Source organism: Marmota monax, unplaced genomic scaffold (genome assembly GCF_021218885.2).
Source record: "Marmota monax isolate L192 unplaced genomic scaffold, Marmota_monax_Labrador192_F-V1.1 WCK01_AAM20220418_F8-fsc00004, whole genome shotgun sequence".
NCBI classification, from domain to species: domain Eukaryota; kingdom Metazoa; phylum Chordata; class Mammalia; order Rodentia; family Sciuridae; genus Marmota; species Marmota monax.
The window spans coordinates 11,162,705-11,184,483 of record NW_026692881.1 but is presented as its reverse complement, the minus strand read 5'-3'; the positions used below and the strand labels follow the sequence as shown (position 1 = coordinate 11,184,483).

Genomic DNA, 21,779 nt, shown 5'->3' with positions numbered 1-21,779 from the left:
AAATCTAACATTTCTGAAAAAAAAAAAAAAAGACCCAACTACATGATACATAGATAAGACTCTACTTCACCTTCAAGAACACTCCGGCTGAAAGTAAAGGGATTAAAAAAGACATTCAATACAAATGAAAACCAAAAGACAGCAGGGATAACTACATCTACACCAGACAAAACACTGGGTCAAACACTAAAAAGAGACAAAGAATGTCATTATGAAGTGATAAATTGACTAATTCATCAAGAAGATATGACAATTATAAATATATATGCATCCAACATTGGAGCATGTAAACATTTAAACTAAACATTAAGAGATCTGAGGGAATGCATAGATTACAACACCAAAATAGGAGTATCCCACTTTTAACAACAGATAGATAATACAGACAAAAATTCAGTATAAATATATTGGACTACACTTTAGACCAGAAGGACTTAATAGACATAAAAAGCATTCTATCCAACAGTGGTATGCTCAAACTTCTCAAGTGCACATGGAACATTCTCCCAGGTAGATCATGGATTAGGCCACAAAACTAGTCTTAACAAAATTAAAAAGACTGAAACTTTATCAAATTATCTCTTCAGACCACAAAGGTATGAATCTAAATATCAATAATGAGAGGAATCAAGGCTAGAAATCACAAATGCATGGAAATTAGACAAGATATTCCAGAACAACTATTGAGTTAAAAAAAATTATTAGGAAAACTAAAATATATCCTGCAATAACTGATAATGGAAACAATATATCATGACTTATGGGACACACCAAAAGCAGTTCTAAGGGGAAGTTGGAGGAGGAGGAGAAAATTGATAGTAACATGAAGCAATCTGAAATACTGACCTCAGAGTGTGTCTTTAACAAACACCACCCAATTTAACATTCCTACCCAGTGCTCCAGATCAGCATTAATTTAATAAGGTTCCTATAATTCTGAAGTGACCTGTGGCATGCTTAATATTATGTAATCAACCCAATTAAAATAGATACTCCTCAACAGGAATACTTGGTAAGCAAACGTAATCAATCATCCCTATTGGTAACATCAACTTCACACAGTTTCTAAGATTGTCATCTCAAAATTACAGTAAGGTTAGGAAAGAGTACAACACTTATAAACCAATACTCATATTTGCATCAGTTCAAATGAATTTAAAGAATCTGTGGTTATGTACAAATTACACTACTAGACTAGTAATTGAAATCAGCTAGCTTACATAAAACATTGTGGAAAAAATTAAAGAAAACCTAAATAAATAGAAAGATATCTCATGTACATCTACTAAAATCCTTAGTATTGTTAAGATGACATTACTCCTCAAATTGGTCTAAATATTTAAAGGGATCCATATCAAAATCCCTACAAGCTTCTTTGCAGAAGTTGATAAGATTATCCTAAATTTTTTATGGAACTTCACATGACCTAAATCCTAAAGAGCCAAAACAAAATTAGAAAAGAACAGAACTGGAGTCATGACAGTTCCTGATTTCAAAATTAAAAACTCCATTAATTAAAATTATGTGATATTAGCAGAAAGAAAGATACATAGATCAATGGAATAAAATTAAGAGCCCCAAAATAAACCCTCATATATAGTCAATTGATTTTCAACAAATGTTCCAAGATCATTCAATGTGGAAATAATACTTTCAACAAAAGATGTTGGGATGACTGGATATCCACAAGCAAAAGAATGAAGTTGGAACCTTACCTCACACAATGAAAATTTAACTAAAAGTGAATCATGTACATGAAGGTAATAGTTAAAATTATAAAACCCTTAAAAGAGAACTTAGAGTGAACCTTCATGACTTTGGTTTAGGTAATTGTTTCTTAGTTATGACCCAAAAGTTACAAGCAATCAAAATGGAATTTCACACAAAAGGAAAACTTTTCTATTTCAAAAGACATTTTAAAGAAATTGAAAATGTGATACACAAAATGGGAGAAAATATCTTCAATCCTTATATCAGTATAAGGAACTTGTATCTGGTATACACAGGCCCAAGCCAACTTAACAAGACCCTGTCTCAAAATGAAAAAAAAAATAAAATTAAAAGAGAAAGGGATGTAGCTCAGTGGTAAAGCACCTCTGGGTTCAATTCCTGGTACCAAACACCAACACACACACACAATCACACACACACAACACACACAGTGAAAGAACACTTCACACCCTCTAGGATGGCTGGAATAAAAAAGATAGACACCTTGGTGAGAAGGCAGGAAAACTGGAGCACTCATACACTGCAGAGAGATTTTAAAATGGTGGAGCCAATTTCATGCCTATGTTTTCTTCTAGGTTTTCATATTTTTAGCTCTTACATTTAGGTCCCTGCATCTAAAATGCTAAACATAGAGATGCAATATCAGCGAGCAATTCCACTGTGATGTGGAATCCCTAGAAAAATGAAAACATGTATAACCAATACCTTATACACAAAGATTCCTAGTATTATTCATAATAGACAAAGAATGGAAACAATTCAAATGTCCAACAACCGATGAATGAAAACATTAAATGTAATATATCAAGACACTGAAATATTTTTCTATCATATAAAGGGATGAGGTACTGATACATGCTACATCAATGAACCTTGAAAGTTTTATGACAAAAGTGAACAAAGACCATACACCATGTAGTTCCATTCATATGAAATGTACAGAAGAACAAATCTATAAAGACAGAAAGTAGACCACTATTGCCTAAATCTGAAGGCTTGGGAGCAATGAAGGAGACTAGGGTTTGTTTTCTAGGTGATGAACATGTTCTGAAACTGATTCTAGTTGAGGTTCCATAACTCTCTGAAAATAGTAAGAGTATTAAACTATACTTAAAAATCTATACAGAGATAGTATGTAAATGATAGCTAATACAAGTATCAACAAAAAATAAAATAACCTATATTTTTAATACTATACTGAGCTCCAAGGAACAACACAGTTTTAAATACAGTATTGAGGCAACAGCCTTTGGTGACTGAAGTACAAGAGACCTTAGAGTTCACTATAATCTGAGCTTAATGGTGAGGCTCAATAGCATCAAGAAAATCCCTCTCAATGTGTATCAAATATAAAGAACTCATGTAGGTCCATGTTTTTGGTAAGATGTCCATACTTTTAATGAGATTTTCAAATTAATTAGACCCTGCATGATGATCATGCCCTAGAAACAGACAAGACAGAGAGTCAAAGTGATTTCCTTCTTCTCTTCACCATTTTTCTGTGAACTATTCCCTCTTTTTCACTTCATCTACAACAGCCCAAACTCAAATTCATACACAATTCTGTAGAAAATTTTATAAAAGTCATACTTTGATTCCTTGCCACCTTAGCCCACAGCCCACTGACTTACTTTTTTCAAAGTGTTACAAAGTGGTGGAGTCTAATAATAGTGGACACAAAGGATAGATTTATTCTCTAAAGTTGGTTCTTTCCAGATTCTTCTATATTTTTCCTCTTCCAGTAAATAGAACTTTGTACCTATACAAGTGTGTTTATGTACTTCTCGGTTTCCAAACTGACCCTACCACCATTCAAGTTCACTATCCCAGTCTTTTCCTACTTGGTTAAACTTATCAAATGGCATAACTGTCTTGATACTGAAATTTCCCACACAGTTCCTATTATCTACTCCACTAAAATAAAAATCTATAAATCTCTGAGAATATTATAAGATGGATAACTTGAATTTCAGAATCTGCATTTCCATAATCCAGACATTTATTAATCCAAAGTGTAAAGAGATGTAAAAAATCTCATAGCTAATCTATAAGCTCAACTGTCACCATATAGACCATTCTACAGAACTCCCAGAATAATTTTCCTTGCATAACATTGTTATTCTGGCCCGTACATACCTGACCAAATAAAAACTCTTCATGCCAACAATCAGGTTTGCAGAGTATTTAACAAATATCTTCCCCTCATTATCTGTTCAGATTCATTTCCAGTAGCATTCTCTCCTCTATCTCTGCCACCACACACATCTGAATTCTCACTACATCACTATCCATCTAAAATTCCGTCCCATGTTTCTCACTGCAAATACTTAAAAGATCTATATTAAACCTCTGGAAATGTAGGAAGTCCAACATTACGGTTTGGATATGTGGTGTCCCCAAAAAGATCATATGGGAGAAAATGCAAGGACATTCAGAGGTGAAATGATTAGGTGATAAGAAGTGTAACCTAATCAAAGACTTAATCCACTAATGTGGATTAACTAAGTGGTAACTGTAGGCAGGTAGGATGTGGCTAGAGAAGGTCACTGGGGGTGTGTCTTTGGGGTTTATATTTTGTCCCTAGTGAGTGGAATTCTCTCTCTGCTTTCTGGTGGCCCTATCCTGAGCTGCTTTTCCCTCCACACTCTTCCCATGATGTTCTGCCTCACCTTAGACCCAGAGAAATGGAGTTGTCTGTATGAACTGAGACCTCTAAAACCATGAGTCCCTAATAAACTTTTTCTCCTTTGAAATTGTTCTTGTCAGGTCTTTTGGTCACAATGATGAAAAAGTTGGCTAAAACTCCCACCTAGGTTAAACCCTTCCTTTTTATTCTCCCATATGATGTGTGATGTATCTGTGTCAACTTTTATTTTATGGCTTGATATTTTGTATTTTCTATAGGTTTGAATTTGCATCTTACCTGAGGTGAACTTTCTCTCTTTACTCAAAGAGATTATTAGAGCTTAAAAACAGTGCCTATGTACTATAAATGTTAAACAATTCCGTTTTAAATCTTCCACGATGCTTAGTCCAGATCCATGTATGTACACACTAGGTACTTAAGTGCTTATCAAGTATTTCTTGCCTGACCAGTTACATCCCCAATAAGTAAAAGATATTATCAATGAACCACAAAATACAAGCAAATAACATTCTACCTCTTTCATTTTGATCAGGAAGCAATCAATGAAGTCCCGAGGATTGTTGACATCCAAAGATTCTTGGTGCTCTTTTATTTTCTCCAAAACATAACTTCTTACATAATCAAAATTTTTAATAATTGTGTTCTGACTCCCTGGGAGATAATCCATGAGAGCAGGGAAAATATTGTAGACCTTAAAAATTAAATGACATTTATTAAGTTAAAACCATGTAATGAATACATAGGCAAATATAATAATCCAACTTAAGCCCTGGTTAAAAACTGGAGTGAACAAAAAATGGTCTCCAACTTGAGAAGCATGTGATTGCACGAATGAAGAAGTCCTTCATGCTGACAGGAAGATGGGAATAAACTGACCACGTCATCAAACATGAGAAGAATGTCCCATCCTGATACATTTTTTACAGCATTAGGGCATCTTTATGTCACTTCTCTCACTTACAACCTTGAAATATAGAATGCCATGAATTGCTATAATTCACATGTAACACATGAGCACAGAGGTTAAGGACGTTTGGACAACCTAATACAGAGCACACAGCCACTCCCTGCTATTCCTTCCACCAGCAATAAGCCTCAGGAACAGAATTACGATTTTGTAACTGGGAGGGGTGCCAAAGATACCATGAAAACCAACACTGCATTTTATAGACAAGCACTTGTACACAAGAATGGTTAAATGACTCCTATAAAATCATGCTATTATCTTTTAGGCAGAGTTTAGGGCACAGTAGCTCAACACAGGGTAATAGTGTGATGTTTGCTTATGGTTCATTCACACCAAAAACCAATCATTCTGGGATCTTGACCCTGGTCACTTTCTCAACTAGGATCCCAGCTGAAGCCTCAAACACACTCACTACTCAGAGGATCCTGGCAGCAGCTGTGTCCCAACATTCTCCATCCTTGATATTCTAAATTACAATATTGCTGCCAAGTAATGTCATGAAGAGCTCCTTAGTATTGACTGGCAGACCAGCCTGTGGGTCATGGAAACTTTTCAACAAGAGCCCTGGACGTCCACTGTGTGCCTGGGCATGCTTTGGGGCAGTCACCAAAGTGCTGCCTAGAAACAGAGGTTTGGTGGGAAAACCACTAGCCACTGGGCTTGAATTCTACCCCAAGATTCAGGCATTTGTCATCTTTGTAAAAATGAAGGGCTGTCTACCTTTTTGAGAGGTTCATACCATGATACTAAGATCTGGACAGAACTGTGGTGTCTAAACATTTACTTCACAGTAGGCACCACCAAAAAAAAAATTCTATATCTTGGAAAAGCTGCAGAATCAACTTTATCAGAACTTTGGAAGACAGTCATATGTTTACAAAGGGTAAACCAAATGGAAAAAAAAAAAGACCTAAAAACTCAGAGAGCTTTGTGGCATTGCTTCTGCTCTTCCCACCTCCCTCCCGGGCTTGACAGTGGCCTTAAAGTGGGCAGCCCTGTTCCCAGTGAGGGACCCTGGTTCTTGGTTCCAGAGGAACAGAGATTGTGTTTCTCTCTTGTAACCTATTGAGGACTTCCTGAAAGACAGAAGTAAAGCCTGTGTATCTGCTTCATCTGAGTCAGAACTCACTTGGGCAGAAAAGCAATGACAATATCAAAAACCTCATAATGCCCCATCTGGAAAAAAATTATTTTATAATGCCGCTAAGCAACCCTGAGCCAGCCAGGGCAAAAGAGTACAGTGAAGGCACAACAGCCTAGGAAGGAAAGTTAGGGAGACGGTTCTTTGAAAAATTAGGACATTTGAGAGCGCCCACACATTCTGATAAATTCAAACAAATTACAAATAGGCCCAGGGCAAGACACAGGCTAAGAAAAGACTTAAGTTTTTAACCTCTGCTGACCTCTAGCCTGCTTAAGAGCAAGTGCAGGCTATTACAAGGAGTGCCCAGCATAGAGCCAATCTGGAGGGAGTTCCTCCCTCTCTCCCTTTATTTCTTTCCTTTTTCTTTCTTCACTTCTTTTCATCCCCTCCTCTTTCTCTCTCTCTCCCCTCCTCTTTATATTTTTCCCCTTACTCCCCTAATCTATCTCTAATTCTTGTCTTCCTCCTTCTCCTCCTTTCTCTCTCTTCTTCTCCTTCTCCTCCTTGCAGCCAAGGAATCTCTATCAATACTAGCCTACCATGATGGTGCAAGCCTATAACGTCAGCTCATCAGGGGACTAAGGCAGAGGATTCTAATTTAGTAAGACCCTGTCACAAAACAAAAAAAATTTCAAGATCCAAGGAAGTAGCTCAGTGGTAGACCACTTGGCATAAAGCTCTGGATTCAATTTCCAGGACCAAAAACTAGCTGAACTCAAGAATTAGAGACTTCAGAGATAACACATGACAAAGAACAGATATTTTTTAAAAATATTTGGAAAGTCACTAAATACCAACAGCTATAGAACACAAAAAGTAAATAACAACAACGAAAAAGAAAAGAAAAACAACAGCAAAAAAAAAAATTTAAACCCTAAAGAGAAAGGGAAGTGTAAGTTCCAGGATTGCCAAATCAGAGTATACAAAATATCCAGTTTTCAAACATTCACTTCATAGCTCAGTTCTGGAATTGTGGACTGCTCAGAGAAAAGAGCATACATGGTTTCTCAAAAAGATCTCACCTGGATCCATGGGGAGCTTATAAGTCTGAGGTTTTCATTGAATTTTTCCATCAAGTTAAGAAAATTCTGATCTTTATAATCAAAACGTTTCTGGAAAATAATGGAGCAGATCACATTGCAGGGAGCACAGCCCAGTATAAAAGTGGGATCACAGGGTGAGCCTAAAGAATTGGAAACATGAAAAATCATTAATATGCATGTATATACATTCGATACTTCATCTTTCATAACAGATAAAGATAAGTTTAGAAAATCTAAGTATCTACCTAGAAATTCCCTATCAGCAAAAACTTCAGCATACTTAAAATCAACACATCTCTTTCCTCTAAATCTGAATTTATCTTTCTGTCCTAGCTTATTTCATAATAATTACCTAATATTCTGTTGGCATCACTACCTTTGTTTACATAATTCTAACCCAAGTGACAATTTTCTTTTTGGTACTGGGGATTGAACCCAGGGGTGCTAAGCCACATCCTTAGCCCTTTTTAATTTTTATTTTGAGACAGGTTCTCGATAAGTTGCTTAGAGCCTAGCTAAATTGCTGAGGCTGGCCTCAAACTTGTGATCCTCGTGCCTCGGCATCCCAAAACTGGGATTACACACATACATCATAGCCCCAAACATTCACTAACAATTACTTTGGAAGGCAAAAGAAAAAAATGTAAAATGTATTTTTAAAATACCTAATAATTCAAGTTATCAGCGTAAATCACATCTCTCTAGAAAGCTTATAGATAGTTATATAGAAAGGAAGAAAACAGCAACCTAGAAACCCATTTTTTTTAACTAGTGTTATTTTCCATAATTTTATTTCCATTTTGCTTAACTGTCTTTAGCTCAACAACTAGAGAAATGCAAATTAAAACTACACTGGGGGGGCTGGGTTTATGACTCAGTGGTAGAGCACTTGCCTAGCACTTGTAAGGCACTGGGTTCGATCCTCAGCACCACATAAAAAAAAATAAATAAAATAAAGGTATTATTAAAAAACAAAAGCTACACTGAGATTTCATCTCACTCCAACCAGAATGGCAATTATCAAGAATATAAGTAACAATAAATGTTGGCAAGGCTGTGGGGAAAAGAATACACTTATACATTATTGGTGAGACTGCAAATTGGTGCAACTTCTCTGTAAAGCAGTATAGAGATTTCTCAAAAAACTAGGAATGGAACCACCATTTGACCCAGTTATCCCACTCCTTAAAATTAGCATACGACAGTGATACAGCCACATCATTGTTTATAGTAGCACAATTCACTATTGGTAAGCTATGGAGCGAACCTCGGTGCCCTTTAACAGATGAATGGATAAAGAAATTGTGGTATATAAACATAATGGAGTATTACTTAACCAGAGAGAAGAATGACCTTGTGATATTTGCCTGTAAATGAATGGGTCTGGAGACTATCATACTAAGTGAAATAAACCAATCCTAAAAAACCAAAGGTTAAGTGTTCTCTGATGTGTAAAAGCTAACCCACAATAGCGGCTGGAGATAGAAGTTCAGTAGATTAGATAAAGGGGAATGAAGGGAAGGACAGGGATAAGAAAAGGAAAGACAGTGGACTGAATCTGGCATAACTTTCCTATATACATATATGAATGCACCACAGTGACACTCACCATCATGTACATCCACAAGACTGGGGTCCTAATCAGAATAAGACATATTCCATGCTTGTATAATCATAACAAAATGGGTTCTCCTATTATGTAGAACGAAATAATAATAATAATAATAATTTCTTTAAAAGATGAACAGCTGCCTGCGACCCACCAGCAGAAGAGGAGCAGCGGCCTGCTGAGAGGCCGCCCCCTCCCCCTGCGCTGGCAAGGTAGAGGGAACTGTGACCACCCACAGAGCAGGCCCAGCGGCCTGCTGAGGGGCAGAGCTGCCCCCCACCCCCCCCGCCTGCCAGGTAGGCGGAACTGTGACCACCGACAGAAAAGGCCCAGTGGCCCGCGAGGGGACAGAGCTTCCAATCACTCCTGCAAGGTAGGCGGGCCTGCGACCCACCGGAAGAAGAGGAGCAGCGGCCTGCTGAGAGGCAGAGCCGCCCCCTCCCCCCGCACCTGCAAGGTAGACGGAACTGTGACCACCATCAGAACAGGCCAGACCTGCAACCGACAGACAGAACAGGCCCAGTGGCCTGAGGAAGGGTAGAGCCGCCCCGCCCCCACGCCTGCAAGGTAGGCGGACCTGCGACCCACTGGCAGAACAGCCCCAGAGGCCTGCAGAGGGGCAGTGCCACTGCCTGCGCCTGCAAAGTAGGCAGAACTGCGACCACCGACAGAACAAGCCTAGCGGCCCGCAGAGGGACAGAGCCGCCGCCCGCGCCTGCAAGGTAGGCGGACCTGCTACCGACCAACAGAGCAGGCCCAGCGGCCTGCCGGCGTGGTAGGCACATTGCCCCAATTGGAGGAGGGGCAGAGCCGCCGCCCACGCCTGCGAGGGAGACTTTGCAACTATACAAGACCAATATAAATATATAGGGGGAAAATTCAATAGCACAACAGTTTCACCAAGTAGAAAGGAACGCGAACAGTGTGAAGAGACAAGGAAAGAAAGGACCACAAGCAATGCAGGTCAACTCAACGTTAGAAGAGGTAATAGCTGCAGCAGATGGAATGTCAGATAAAGAATTCAGGATACACATGCTTCAGATGATCTGGAGTCTCAAGGAAGACATCAGACAGCAAAATCAGACAATGAAAGATCACTTCAACAATGAATTACATAAACAAATCCAAGAAGCAAAAGATCAACTATACAGGGAGATAGAGGTCATAAAAAACAAACAAACAGAAATCCTAGAAATGCAGGAAGCAATAAACCAACTTAAAAACTCAATTGAGAATACTACCAGCAGAGTAGAACACTTAGAAGATAGAACATCAGACAATGAAGATAAAGTATTTCAACTTGAAAAGAACATAGACAGCTCAGCAAGACTGTTAAGAAACCATGAGCAGAACATCCAAGAAATATGGGATAACATCAAGAGACGAAATTTAAGAGTCATTGGGATACAGGAAGGGACAGAGTTTCAAACCAAAGGAATGAGCAATCTATTCAATGAAATAATACGAGAAAACTTCCCAGACTTGAAGAATGAGACAGAATCCCAAATCATAGAAGCCTACAGGATGCCGAATGTGCAAAATCATAAGAGACCCACACCTAGACACATTATAATGAAGATGCCCAACATACAGAATAAGGAGAGAATTTTAAAAGCTACAAGAGAAGGGAAGCAGATCACATTTAGGGGTAAGCCAATCAGGATAACAGCTGATCTTTCAACACAGACTCTGAAAGCTAGAAGATCCTGGAATAACATATTTCAAACACTGAAAGAAAATGGGTTCCAACCAAGAATTGTGTTTCCAGCGAAATTAAGCTTCAGGATGGAAGATGAAATTAAAACCTTCCACGATAAACAAAAGTTAAAAGAATTTGCAGCTAGAAAACCATCTCTTCAAAACATCCTTGGCAAAACATTACAGGAAGAGGAAATGGAAAATAACAATGAAAACCAGGACAGTAAAGGGGGGAAAAATAATCAAAGAGGAAAACAAACCATGTTTAGTAACATAAATAAACAAATATGGCTGGAAGAACAACCCATATCTCAATAATAACCCTAAATGTTAATGGCTTAAACTCACCAATCAAGAGACACAGGCTAGTAGAATGGATCACAAAACAAGACCCAACAATATGCTGCCTACAGGAGATGCATTTGATAGGAAAAGACATACATAGGCTGAAGGTGAAAGGTTGGGAAAAATCATATCACTCATATGGACTTCGGAAACAAGCAGGAGTGTCCATACTCATATCAAATAAAATAGATTTCAAGCCAAAGTTAATCAAAAGGGATAAAGAGGGACACTACATACTGCTTAAGGGAACCATACACCAACAAGACATAACAATCATAAATATTTATGCCCCAAACAATGGTGCAGCTATGTTCATCAAACAAACTCTTCTCAAGTTCAAGAGTCTAATAGACCACCATACAATAATCATGGGAGACTTCAACACACCTCTCTCGCCACTGGACAGATCTTCCAAACAAAAGTTGAATAAGGAAACTATAGAACTCAATAACACAATTAATAACCTAGACTTAATTGACATATATAGAATATACCACCCAACATCAAGCAGTTACACTTTTTTCTCAGCAGCACATGGATCCTTCTCAAAACATAGATCATATATTATGTCACAGGGCAACTCTTAGACAATATAAAGGAGTAGAGATAATACCATGCATCCTATCTGATCATAATGGAATGGAACTGAAAATCAACGATAAAAGAAGGAAGGAAAAAGAATACATCACTTGGAGAATGAACAATAGGTTACTGAATGATCAATGGGTTATAGAAGACATCAAGGAGGAAATTAAAAAATTCTTAGAGATTAATGAAAACACAGACACAACATATCGGAATCTATGGGACACACTGAAAGCAGTTCTAAGAGGAAAATTCATTGCTTGGAGTTCATTCCTTAAAAAATGAAAAAACCAACAGATAAATGATCTCATACTTCATCTCTAAATCCTAGAAAAAGAAGAGCAAAACAACAGCTAAAGAAGTAGAAGGCAAGAAATAATTAAAATCAGAGCTGAAATTAATGAAATCGAAACAATTGACAAAACTAAAAGTTGGTTCTTTGAAAAAATAAACAAAATCGACACACCCTTAGCCATGCTAGCAAAGAGAAGAAGAGAGAGAACTCAAATTACTAGCATACGGGATGAAAAAGGCAATATCACAACAGACACTTCAGATATACAGAAGATAATCAAAAATTATTTTGAATCCTTATACTCCAATAAATTAGAAGATAATGAAGGCATTGATAAATTTCTTAAGTCATATGATCTGTCCAGATTGAGTCAGGAGGATATAGACAACCTAAACAGACCAATATCAATTGAGGAAATAGAAGAAACCATCAAAAGACTACCAACTAAGAAAAGCCCAGGACCGGATGGGTATACAGCAGAGTTTTACAAATCCTTTAAAGAGGAACTAATACCAATACTTTTCAAGCTACTTCAGGAAACAGAAAAAGAGGGAGAACTTCCAAATTCATTCTACGAGGCCAACATCACCCTGATACCTAAACCTGACAAAGACACTTCAAAGAAAGAAAACTACAGACCAATATCTCTAATGAACCTAGATGCAAAAATCCTCAATAAAATTCTGCCGAATCGGATACAAAAACATATCAAAAAAATTGTGCACCATGATCAAGTAGGATTCATCCCTGGGATGCAAGGCTGGTTCAATATATGGAAATCAATAAATGTTATTCACCACATCAATAGACTTAAAAATAAGAACCATATGATCATCTTGATAGATGCGGAAAAAGCATTCGACAAAGTACAGCATCCCTTTATGTTCAAAACTCTAGAAAAACTAGGGATAACAGGAACATACCTCAATATTGTAAAAGCAATCTATGCTAAGCCTCAGGCTAGCATCATTCTGAATGGAGAAAAATTGAAGGCATTCCCTCTAAAATCTGGAACAAGACAGGGATGCCCTCTCTCTCCACTTCTCTTCAACATAGTTCTCGAAACACTGGCCAGAGCAATTAGACAGACGAAAGAAATTAAAGGCATAAAAATAGGAAAAGAAGAACTTAAATTATCACTATTTGCAGATAACATGATTCTATACCTAGCAGACCCAAAAGGGTCTACAAAGAAACTATTAGAGCTAATAAATGAATTCAGCAAAGTGGCAGGATATAAAATCAACACGCATAAATCAAAAGCATTCCTGTATATCAGTGACAAATCCTCTGAAATGGAAATGAGGACAACCACTCCATTCACAATATCTTCAAAAAAAAATAAAATACTTGGGAATCAACCTAACAAAAGAGGTGAAAGACTTATACAATGAAAACTACAGAACCCTAAAGAGAGAAATAGAAGAAGATCTTAGAAGATGGAAAAATATACCCTGTTCATGGATAGGCAGAACTAACATCATCAAAATGGCGATATTACCAAAAGTTCTCTATAGGTTTAATGCAATGCCAATCAAAATCCCAATGGCATTTCTTGTAGAAATAGAGAAAGCAATCATGAAATTCATATGGAAAAATAAACGACCCAGAATAGCAAAAACAATGCTAAGCAGGAAGTGTGAATCAGGTGGTATAGTGATACCAGACTTCAAACTATACTACAGAGCAATAGTAACAAAAACAGCGTGGTACTGGTACCAAAACAGGCGGGTGGACCAATGGTACAGAATAGAGGACACAGAAACCAATCCACAAAACTACAACTACCTTATATTTGATAAAGGGGCTAAAAGCATGCAATGGAGGAAGGATAGCATCTTCAACAAATGGTGCTGGGAAAACTGGAAATCCATATGCAACAAAATGAAACTGAATCCCTTTCTCTCGCCATGCACAAAAGTTAATTCAAAATGGATCAAGGAGCTTGATATCAAATCAGAGACACGCCGTCTCATAGAAGAAAAAGTTGGCTACGATCTACATACTGTGGGGTCGGGCTCCAAATTCCTCAATAGGACACCCATAGCACAAGTTAATAACTAGAATCAACAAATGGGACTTACTCAAACTAAAAAGTTTTTTCTCAGCAAAAGAAACAATAAGAGAGGTAAATAGAGAGCCTACATCCTGGGAACAAATCTTTACTCCTCACACTTCAGATAGAGCCCTAATATCCAGAGTATACAAAGAACTCAAAAAATTAGACAATAAGAGAACAAACAACCCAATCAATAAATGGGCCAAGGACCTGAACAGACACTTCTCAGAGGAGGACATACAATCAATCAACAAGTACATGAAAAAATGCTCACCATCTCTAGCAGTCAGAGAAATGCAAATCAAAACCACCCTAAGATTCCATCTCACTCCAGTAAGATTGGCAGCCATTATGAAGTCAAACAACAACAAGTGCTGGCGAGGATGTGGGGAAAAGGGTACACTTGTACATTGCTGGTGGGACTGCAAATTGGTGCAGCCAATTTAGAAAGCAGTATGGAGATTTCTTGGAAAGCTGGGAATGGAGCCACCATTTGACCCAGCTATTCCCCTTCTCGGTCTATTCCCTAAAGACCTAAAAAGAGCATGCTACAGGGACACTGCTACATCGATGTTCATAGCAGCACAATTCACAATAGCAAGACTGTGGAACCAACCTAGATGCCCTTCAATAGATGAATGGATAAAAAAAAATGTGGCATTTATACACAATGGAGTATTACTCTGCATTAAAAAATGACAAAATCATAGAATTTACAGGGAAATGGATGGCATTAGAGCAGATTATGCTAAGTGAAGCTAGCCAATCCCTAAAAAACAAATGCCAAATGTCTTCTTTGATATAAGGAGAGTAACTAAGAACAGAGTAGGGTCGAAGAGCATGAGAAGAAGATTAACATTAAACAGGGATGAGAGGTGGGAGGGAAAGGGAGAGAGAAGGGAAATTGCATGGAAATGGAAGGAGACCCTCAGAGTTATACAAAAGTACATAAAAGAGGAAGTGAGGGGAAAGGGAAAAATAATACAAGGGGGACAAATGAATGTCAGTAGAGGGGGCAGAGAGAGAAGAGGGGAGGGGAGAGGAGGGGAGGGGGGATAGTAGAGGATAGGAAAGGCAGCAGAACACAACAGACACTAGTATGGCAATATGTAAATCAATGGATGTGTAACTGATGTGATTCTGCAATCTGTATATGGGGTAAAATGGGAGCTCATAACCCACTTGAATCAAAGTGTGAAATATGATATATCAAGAACTATGTAATGTTTTGAACAGCCAACAATAAAAAAATAAAAAAAAAAAACAGCTCAAGACCACTCAGTGGTCTAAGCAGAGGAAGCTCAGACCTTCAGTGACTGCTCCAAACTTCATTGGGGAACTACTGAAGAGGCACAGAGGGCACCTGTACCTTTTGGATCATCCTGCAGCCTCAAATTGAGTAGCAGTGAACTCAAGAGCCAGTGCAGTTCATTCACCCTGAAATTCCTCTTTGGTCATAGCATTTTCAGCAGTGCTGCTCTTTCTTTTCCATCTCCTTGGGATCTCTGTGGAAGTAGAGATATATAACCTCCCCTGGGTATTCACAGGAGATGGTGCTGTACATACACAGACCCTCCCAGGCCAGCATTCACCACATCAGACCCACAGAGTGAGCACCCCTGTTGTTGCATAGAGTGGTGATGTCCACGCAGAGCAGAGGAGAATCTGTGTTGCACAGAGCAATGGCAGGCAGATTGACAAAAGATACCTCAGACAGACTGGTGGTCAGCCCTAGAATCAGTAACCACCAGAAGACACAGTTCCTGGAAGGCAGCCTAGAACTGGTTAAATTTAAAATTTAAATTTAAATTCATTCCTGGAATGAAGCAGCCAGCAATAGGAGTGGCTCTGGGGGTAGTGGCAAATTTCAGCAAATTCCACTGCACTGTATTCCTGGAGGAAATGACACCGATGTCAGCAGGATTTTTAATGGTAATAGTATAAGCTGCAAGCAGAAGCTCCTCCCAGGTCCTCTTCAGATTTATGATAGAGATGCCATCACTTTTCCTTTTGTAGATATATTGTTCTATCTAGAAAGAAAAGTTGGTGCCACCGAAGTGGGTTCCTACAGTAGTGAGTTTGAAGATATCCTTCTCCTTCGTTTGCAGGACATCAAGGGCTCCGGACATTCTGACAGTTTCCCTTTAAGTTATAATAGGAATCAAAAACACCACCACCATATGGACTTCTCCATGGGTAGCAGAGATTTAATGAATAGTTGAAGGAACTGTATGTAGAACTAGGAGAGGGGAAGACTAAAGAGAACAACTATAAAAAATGCAGGTATTGGATGGTACAAATGTAAAAAGGCAAAAGCATACATGTTGTGTGAAAAGAAAAACTAATGAAAATGAGCACAAATTCTAAGATAGATTTTGCTTGCCTAAAATAAAAGTGAAATTTTTAAAAAGTTCATTTTAAATTTAAATCACAGATAGGGTAAACACAAAAGTTTAAATTGATGGAGTCCTTTTATTTCTTTATTTCAATATTGAACGGGAGAAAAAATGTCCTGTCCTAGGAAATAGTGTCCGCAATTAAACCGCTCAGGTTTAATTTACTTGGGCAAAGCCTGCCCTCTGGTGGAATTCTTGAGTTATCGCTGTATGTTATACATTTCTTAAATTTCACAATCATTTAAGTCAATTCCATCATTTTATAGAAAAAGAAAAAGTAGAGGGGCTGGGGGTGTGGCTCAAGCGGTAGCGCGCTCGCCTGGCATGCGTGTGGCCGAGGTTCGATCCTCAGCACCACATACAAACAAAGATGTTGTGTCTGCCAAAAACTAAAAAATAAATATTAAAAAATTCTCTCCCTCTCTCTCTCTCTCTCTCTCTCTCTCTCTCTCTCTCTCTCTCTCTCTCTAAGAAAAAGTAGAGAAAAATCTTTCCTTTTTTTGGACATTTAAATGAGATTGTTGTAATCAAATCATCAATAAATGTTAAATTTTAAAAGCCCACAAGTTTATAGATGTAATCAAGAGTGAATTCAAAGGGTTGTACAGACTATCCACATCAGTCAAACTATGAACTCAACAGAGATATCTATAGGGAATGAATGGATAAAGCAATTGTGACATATATGCATGAGAGAATTTTATTCAGACACACAAAAAATAAAATTCTGTCATTTGCAGATGAAATTGGAGAACATTATGTTAAGTGACATAAGCCAGGCACCAAGACAAACACTGCATGTTCTCACTCATGCATGGAAGCTAAAAAAGGTGATCTCAGAGAAGACAAAAGTAGATTAGTGGTTACTAGAGAATAGGAAGGGTAGGGAGGAGGGAGAACAGAGAGAGGTTGGATAATGGATACCAAAATATAGTTAAATAGAAGGAATAAATTCAATGTTCTACAGCACAGCAGGATAACTATAGTTTATATATTTATAAACTATATCAACTATATATATCAACTATATATATCAACTATATCATTATATATATAGATATATATATATAAACTATATCAAAAACACCACCACCATATGGACTCCTCCATGAGAGAATTTTGTTCAGACACACAAAAAATAAATTTCTGTCATTTGCAGATGAAATTGGAGAATATTATGTTAAGTGTATATATATTACAAAGCACTAGAAGAAAGGAATTCAAATTGCCCCAACAAAAAAACTGATGGGGAGGTTGTGGCTCAGTTGTAGTGTGCTTGTCTAGCATGCGCGAGGCACTGGGTTCTACTCTCATCACCACATACAAATAAATATAATAAAGGTCCATCAACAAATAAAAAATATTTTAAAAAACTGATAAATGTTTATGGGGATGGAAAAGCTAATTACCTTAATTTGATCATTAAAAACTACATACATGTGTCAAGTTACAATATGGCATCCCAAAAATATGTACAAAATATGTACAATTATTATGTGTCAATATTTTTAAATGTGAAGAAGAATAGGGAATTCAACAATAGAAGCATCTTTAGTAGATAACTCCTCTTATGCTAGGTTCCTTGTCAGCTGAAACAAAATGGTACTAAAATTTTATTTTAGCTTGGAAGACGGGATAATTTACAATTGTCAATTTGAGATTTCTGGTAGTGCGGGGAGTGTGACTCACAGTGAAAATCTGATTTTTCAATCTTACCTTTCACCTCCTTGAGAAGAGATAATTAAGTATCAAAGTAATTTAGAATCAAGCTGAAAATCAGATTTATTGTGACAAGCATTTCATAGATAAGTAGAGTGGACAATGAGGAGTAAATAATTACCATAAAACTTCTAACCCCAAATCCAATTGTTATAAAATTCACCCAGGATTTTGTTTTTATTCCGATATGGTGAGGTCAACAGATGAGGCTGCCCTTGAAAAGATGGCTTGGTACTGTTACCAAGGGAAGGGGGCCGCCACACCACAATGGAGCAGGCAGCACAAGAAGAAGCATCACAGTTGGACAGGAGGCAGAAGGAGCAAGGGAAAACAGGGGACCTTTATTGGGGTTTGCATAGGAAGGAATGAGTGAGGCAGAATAGGTGTGCTGAGTAATTTGATAGTTTGAATACTCTCAATGTGCTTTGGGCAATGGAGATAATCACTAACTGTCCCATAACTGTCCCTGGGGTGATTTACAGCTCTAAAGAATATTGGCTTGGTGTAAAATAATTTGATACAGCAGGTGGTTGGAAGTATGGGTTATGGATAGATTGTTTTGTACACCAAAATCTTGTGGTAGGAAAGCTATTTGCTATCTCTGGGAACTAAGTATCCCTGGCAGAGGTACTCTAAGATGTCAAACCATCAGAAAACAAAACAAAAAAAAAAGTGATTACTACACAAATAAAAATAGAAAATAAAACAAGGAAAGCAAAAACAGAATCACCTTACAACTAGGAAGTCAGGATAAAGAGTTAATAATGAGAGTTGAAATTCAGTTCAACAAATCCATTTTATAACCCAGTATTTTTGTAATTTGAAAGATTATACTAGAGTATAAATTTTCTTAAAATATATAAAATAATGCAGCAAGTTGTGAGAAACAGTAAATAACTCAAACTGATAGTTTTTAAATAGTTGTTGTTCACAAGGAAATCACAATAAACAAAGAAGCATTAAAGATGCTAAGGGAGTCAAAACCACAGATCAGCACAATTACTGGTGAAGACTGTAGGCACAGACCTCAAAAGAACCTTCCAGACATGTCAGTCAGTGAAGCTGATTGTACGCATGCAGACCAATTAACCGAAAGTACATGTGTGTTATTTCATGCTCCACAAAAGTAGCAGATTACTACAATCAGGGCTACTTGACAAGTGTTTACCAGTGAAATGTTTTAAAATACTTAACCAACAATTACACTATAGGAAAAACATTATTCTTTCACAATTTGAAAAATAAGACTCAAACTTTCTTGGTGACATGATTCAAAACGAAGTTTGATACAAAACAGCATTAAATGACCACACTTTAGGGGCTGGAAATATAGCTCAGTTGGTAGAGTGCTTGCTTCGCAGGCACCAGGCTCTGGGTTCAATACCCAGCACCACCCAAAAATAAATAAATAAACAAAATGACCACACTTTATGCACCGTGTGTACAAACACAAAAGCACAGATACACAGAAGCTCCCCTGGCTCTCTTCATCACACCATCCCTCCTGCACATGAAGACTAACAACCACTACTCTTAATGAAAGATTTGGCTGCCCCTAAAGTATTTCCAGGGTGTTGTTAGAGAAGAGAGCAGTCTGATATGGTCAATGATCACAGAACAAAGAATCACCACCCACCATTGGTTTTCCTCAACTCCTCCACAAGGCAGTGGGCTTCCTCCTGAATGCGGTCCTCAATGCTCCTCTTTCCCATCCCAAAATTCCGCAGGGTCATGAGGGAGAAGCGACGAAGCTCCTTCCATCTTTTTCCATTGCTGAAGAGGATTCCTATCAGAATGGGAAGCAAAAACTAGAAGGGAAATCCCAGGCAAGGAAGAGAAAACTGACATGTAGCAGCTACATGGGTGGCCAAAATCTGCCTGGGGATCAATTCAAGCCTCATACCAGGACCACTGCCCAACACATGCATGCACACTCATGCACAGGCACACTTACCAAGGTTTCTATTAACTTTTTCAGACAGTGGGAAACTGCCTCTTCCAGCAAACTCCTCTCCTAGATCAACCAGGGCTTCCTTCACTGCATCATATCCATGCAACACCACAGAAGGCTCCAAGCCCAAATACAGAGTGAACACAGGGCCATACACTTTTGAGAACTGGAAGATGGAAAGTAGATGCAAAGAGCAACAAAAGAAATCAGTATTTGGTCTACATATTGTTCATGATTCAGACCAATATTATTGTACTGTTGACATTTTTGTCAAACACAACTTCAAATATTTCTGGATTTCATATATAATTAAGATGGTGATTGTTATAGCTTCTACATAAACAATGACTCCCATTTGCCAGGGAACTGCCAGGGAAATTACTAGGTAGACTGTCAAAAATGAATCAGCATTTTGAGGTAGCTTTATTTATTCTGTCATATAGTTAAAGATACTGAGGTTCAAAAATTCAAATTCATTTCAGTTTCCCATAGCTAATAAATAGACGACCCAAACTTGAACCCTTGCTTAGTTGATCTCTTCTACCTAAGGCAATTTCACAGTCCTCGATGTCTACATTTGGACCAATACCCAGCTGCTATAGGACACAGCTTCAGGATCACCTGCTAAGCTCTTCCCCTGAGGATCTGACTCATCAGCCCTGTGATAAATACCAGAAATCTCCATTTTTAAACATCTCCCCAGATGATTCTAATGCACAGACCAGTTTGAAATCCACCAACATTATTAACTCAGAAAGAGAGAGGACACAGCACAGAAATGTCAGGACGTGCAGCAGCCCATGGAAGGACAATTCTTTCCATGCTGTACATTCACAGGACACAGGACCAAAATATCCTGATACTACTCAATTATCCCTCACTAATTATTTATTTCATTCACATTTACTTATTGTAGACCCACAGTATTTCCTTGACATCACATATAATTTGCTTCTCTGGAGAAGTTGAACTATTATAACTAATCTAAACAAAATACACAACATGTACAGCAGATGACTTCTTGCATAAAATCTTTAATCTCAAAACAGCCAATACCATTTACCTTCAGACAAAAGAAAAATCACAGAAAAAGATGTGAAACCATGAAAGGTAACAGAACTTTATCATTTTGAGTCCATCTTATAACTTAAATAGTACCCTCCTAGGAAAACACATATCATTCCACTATTTCTGACAGTGACAAACCAAAAATAATAACTCACAGGGATTATATGCTTTACAATAAAATAATCTGCCTCCAATAATCAATTTTATTAAAATAGGAAATAATAATTCATCCTTTACAAGCCACCAAAGGATCATAAAGCATACTTACTTTGGTTAAAGATTTGCTAATGTCCTTAAAATCCATCTGCAGAATATTTCCAATAATTGGGAGAGGAGTGGGACCAGGTGGGAGCTTCCCCCTCCCAGAGCTCTGTCTCCATACTGAGAGGAGAAGCAGACAGGAGAGACCAAGGACCAGGGCCACGACTAGATCCATTGCAACCTCCTCTTCTTACCAAAGACAACAGCAAGCTTGAAATGCAAAGCTTTTATAACACTCCCTGCTCATTCAATATGTGAATC

The 21,779-nt window shown here is 37.9% G+C and overlaps 1 protein-coding gene and 1 pseudogene across 1 annotated transcript in view; both read right to left on the bottom strand.

Annotated features, from left to right (window-relative positions):
• Window positions 1-21,734, bottom strand: part of LOC124096535 (cytochrome P450 2C18) — a 35,588-nt gene extending 13,854 nt beyond the window's left edge. The window contains exons 1-5 of the mRNA XM_046450482.2: window positions 21,526-21,734; window positions 20,193-20,355; window positions 19,875-20,024; window positions 7,512-7,672; window positions 4,893-5,069 (exon numbers count right to left, since the gene is read on the bottom strand). Of these exons, the coding sequence (XP_046306438.1) occupies window positions 4,893-5,069; window positions 7,512-7,672; window positions 19,875-20,024; window positions 20,193-20,355; window positions 21,526-21,693 (819 nt within the window). The 5' untranslated portion in view covers window positions 21,694-21,734. The remainder of the gene's footprint in view (window positions 1-4,892; window positions 5,070-7,511; window positions 7,673-19,874; window positions 20,025-20,192; window positions 20,356-21,525) is intronic.
• Window positions 15,402-19,868, bottom strand: LOC124096319 (small ribosomal subunit protein uS2-like; annotated as a pseudogene).
• Window positions 21,735-21,779: the final 45 nt, after the last annotated feature.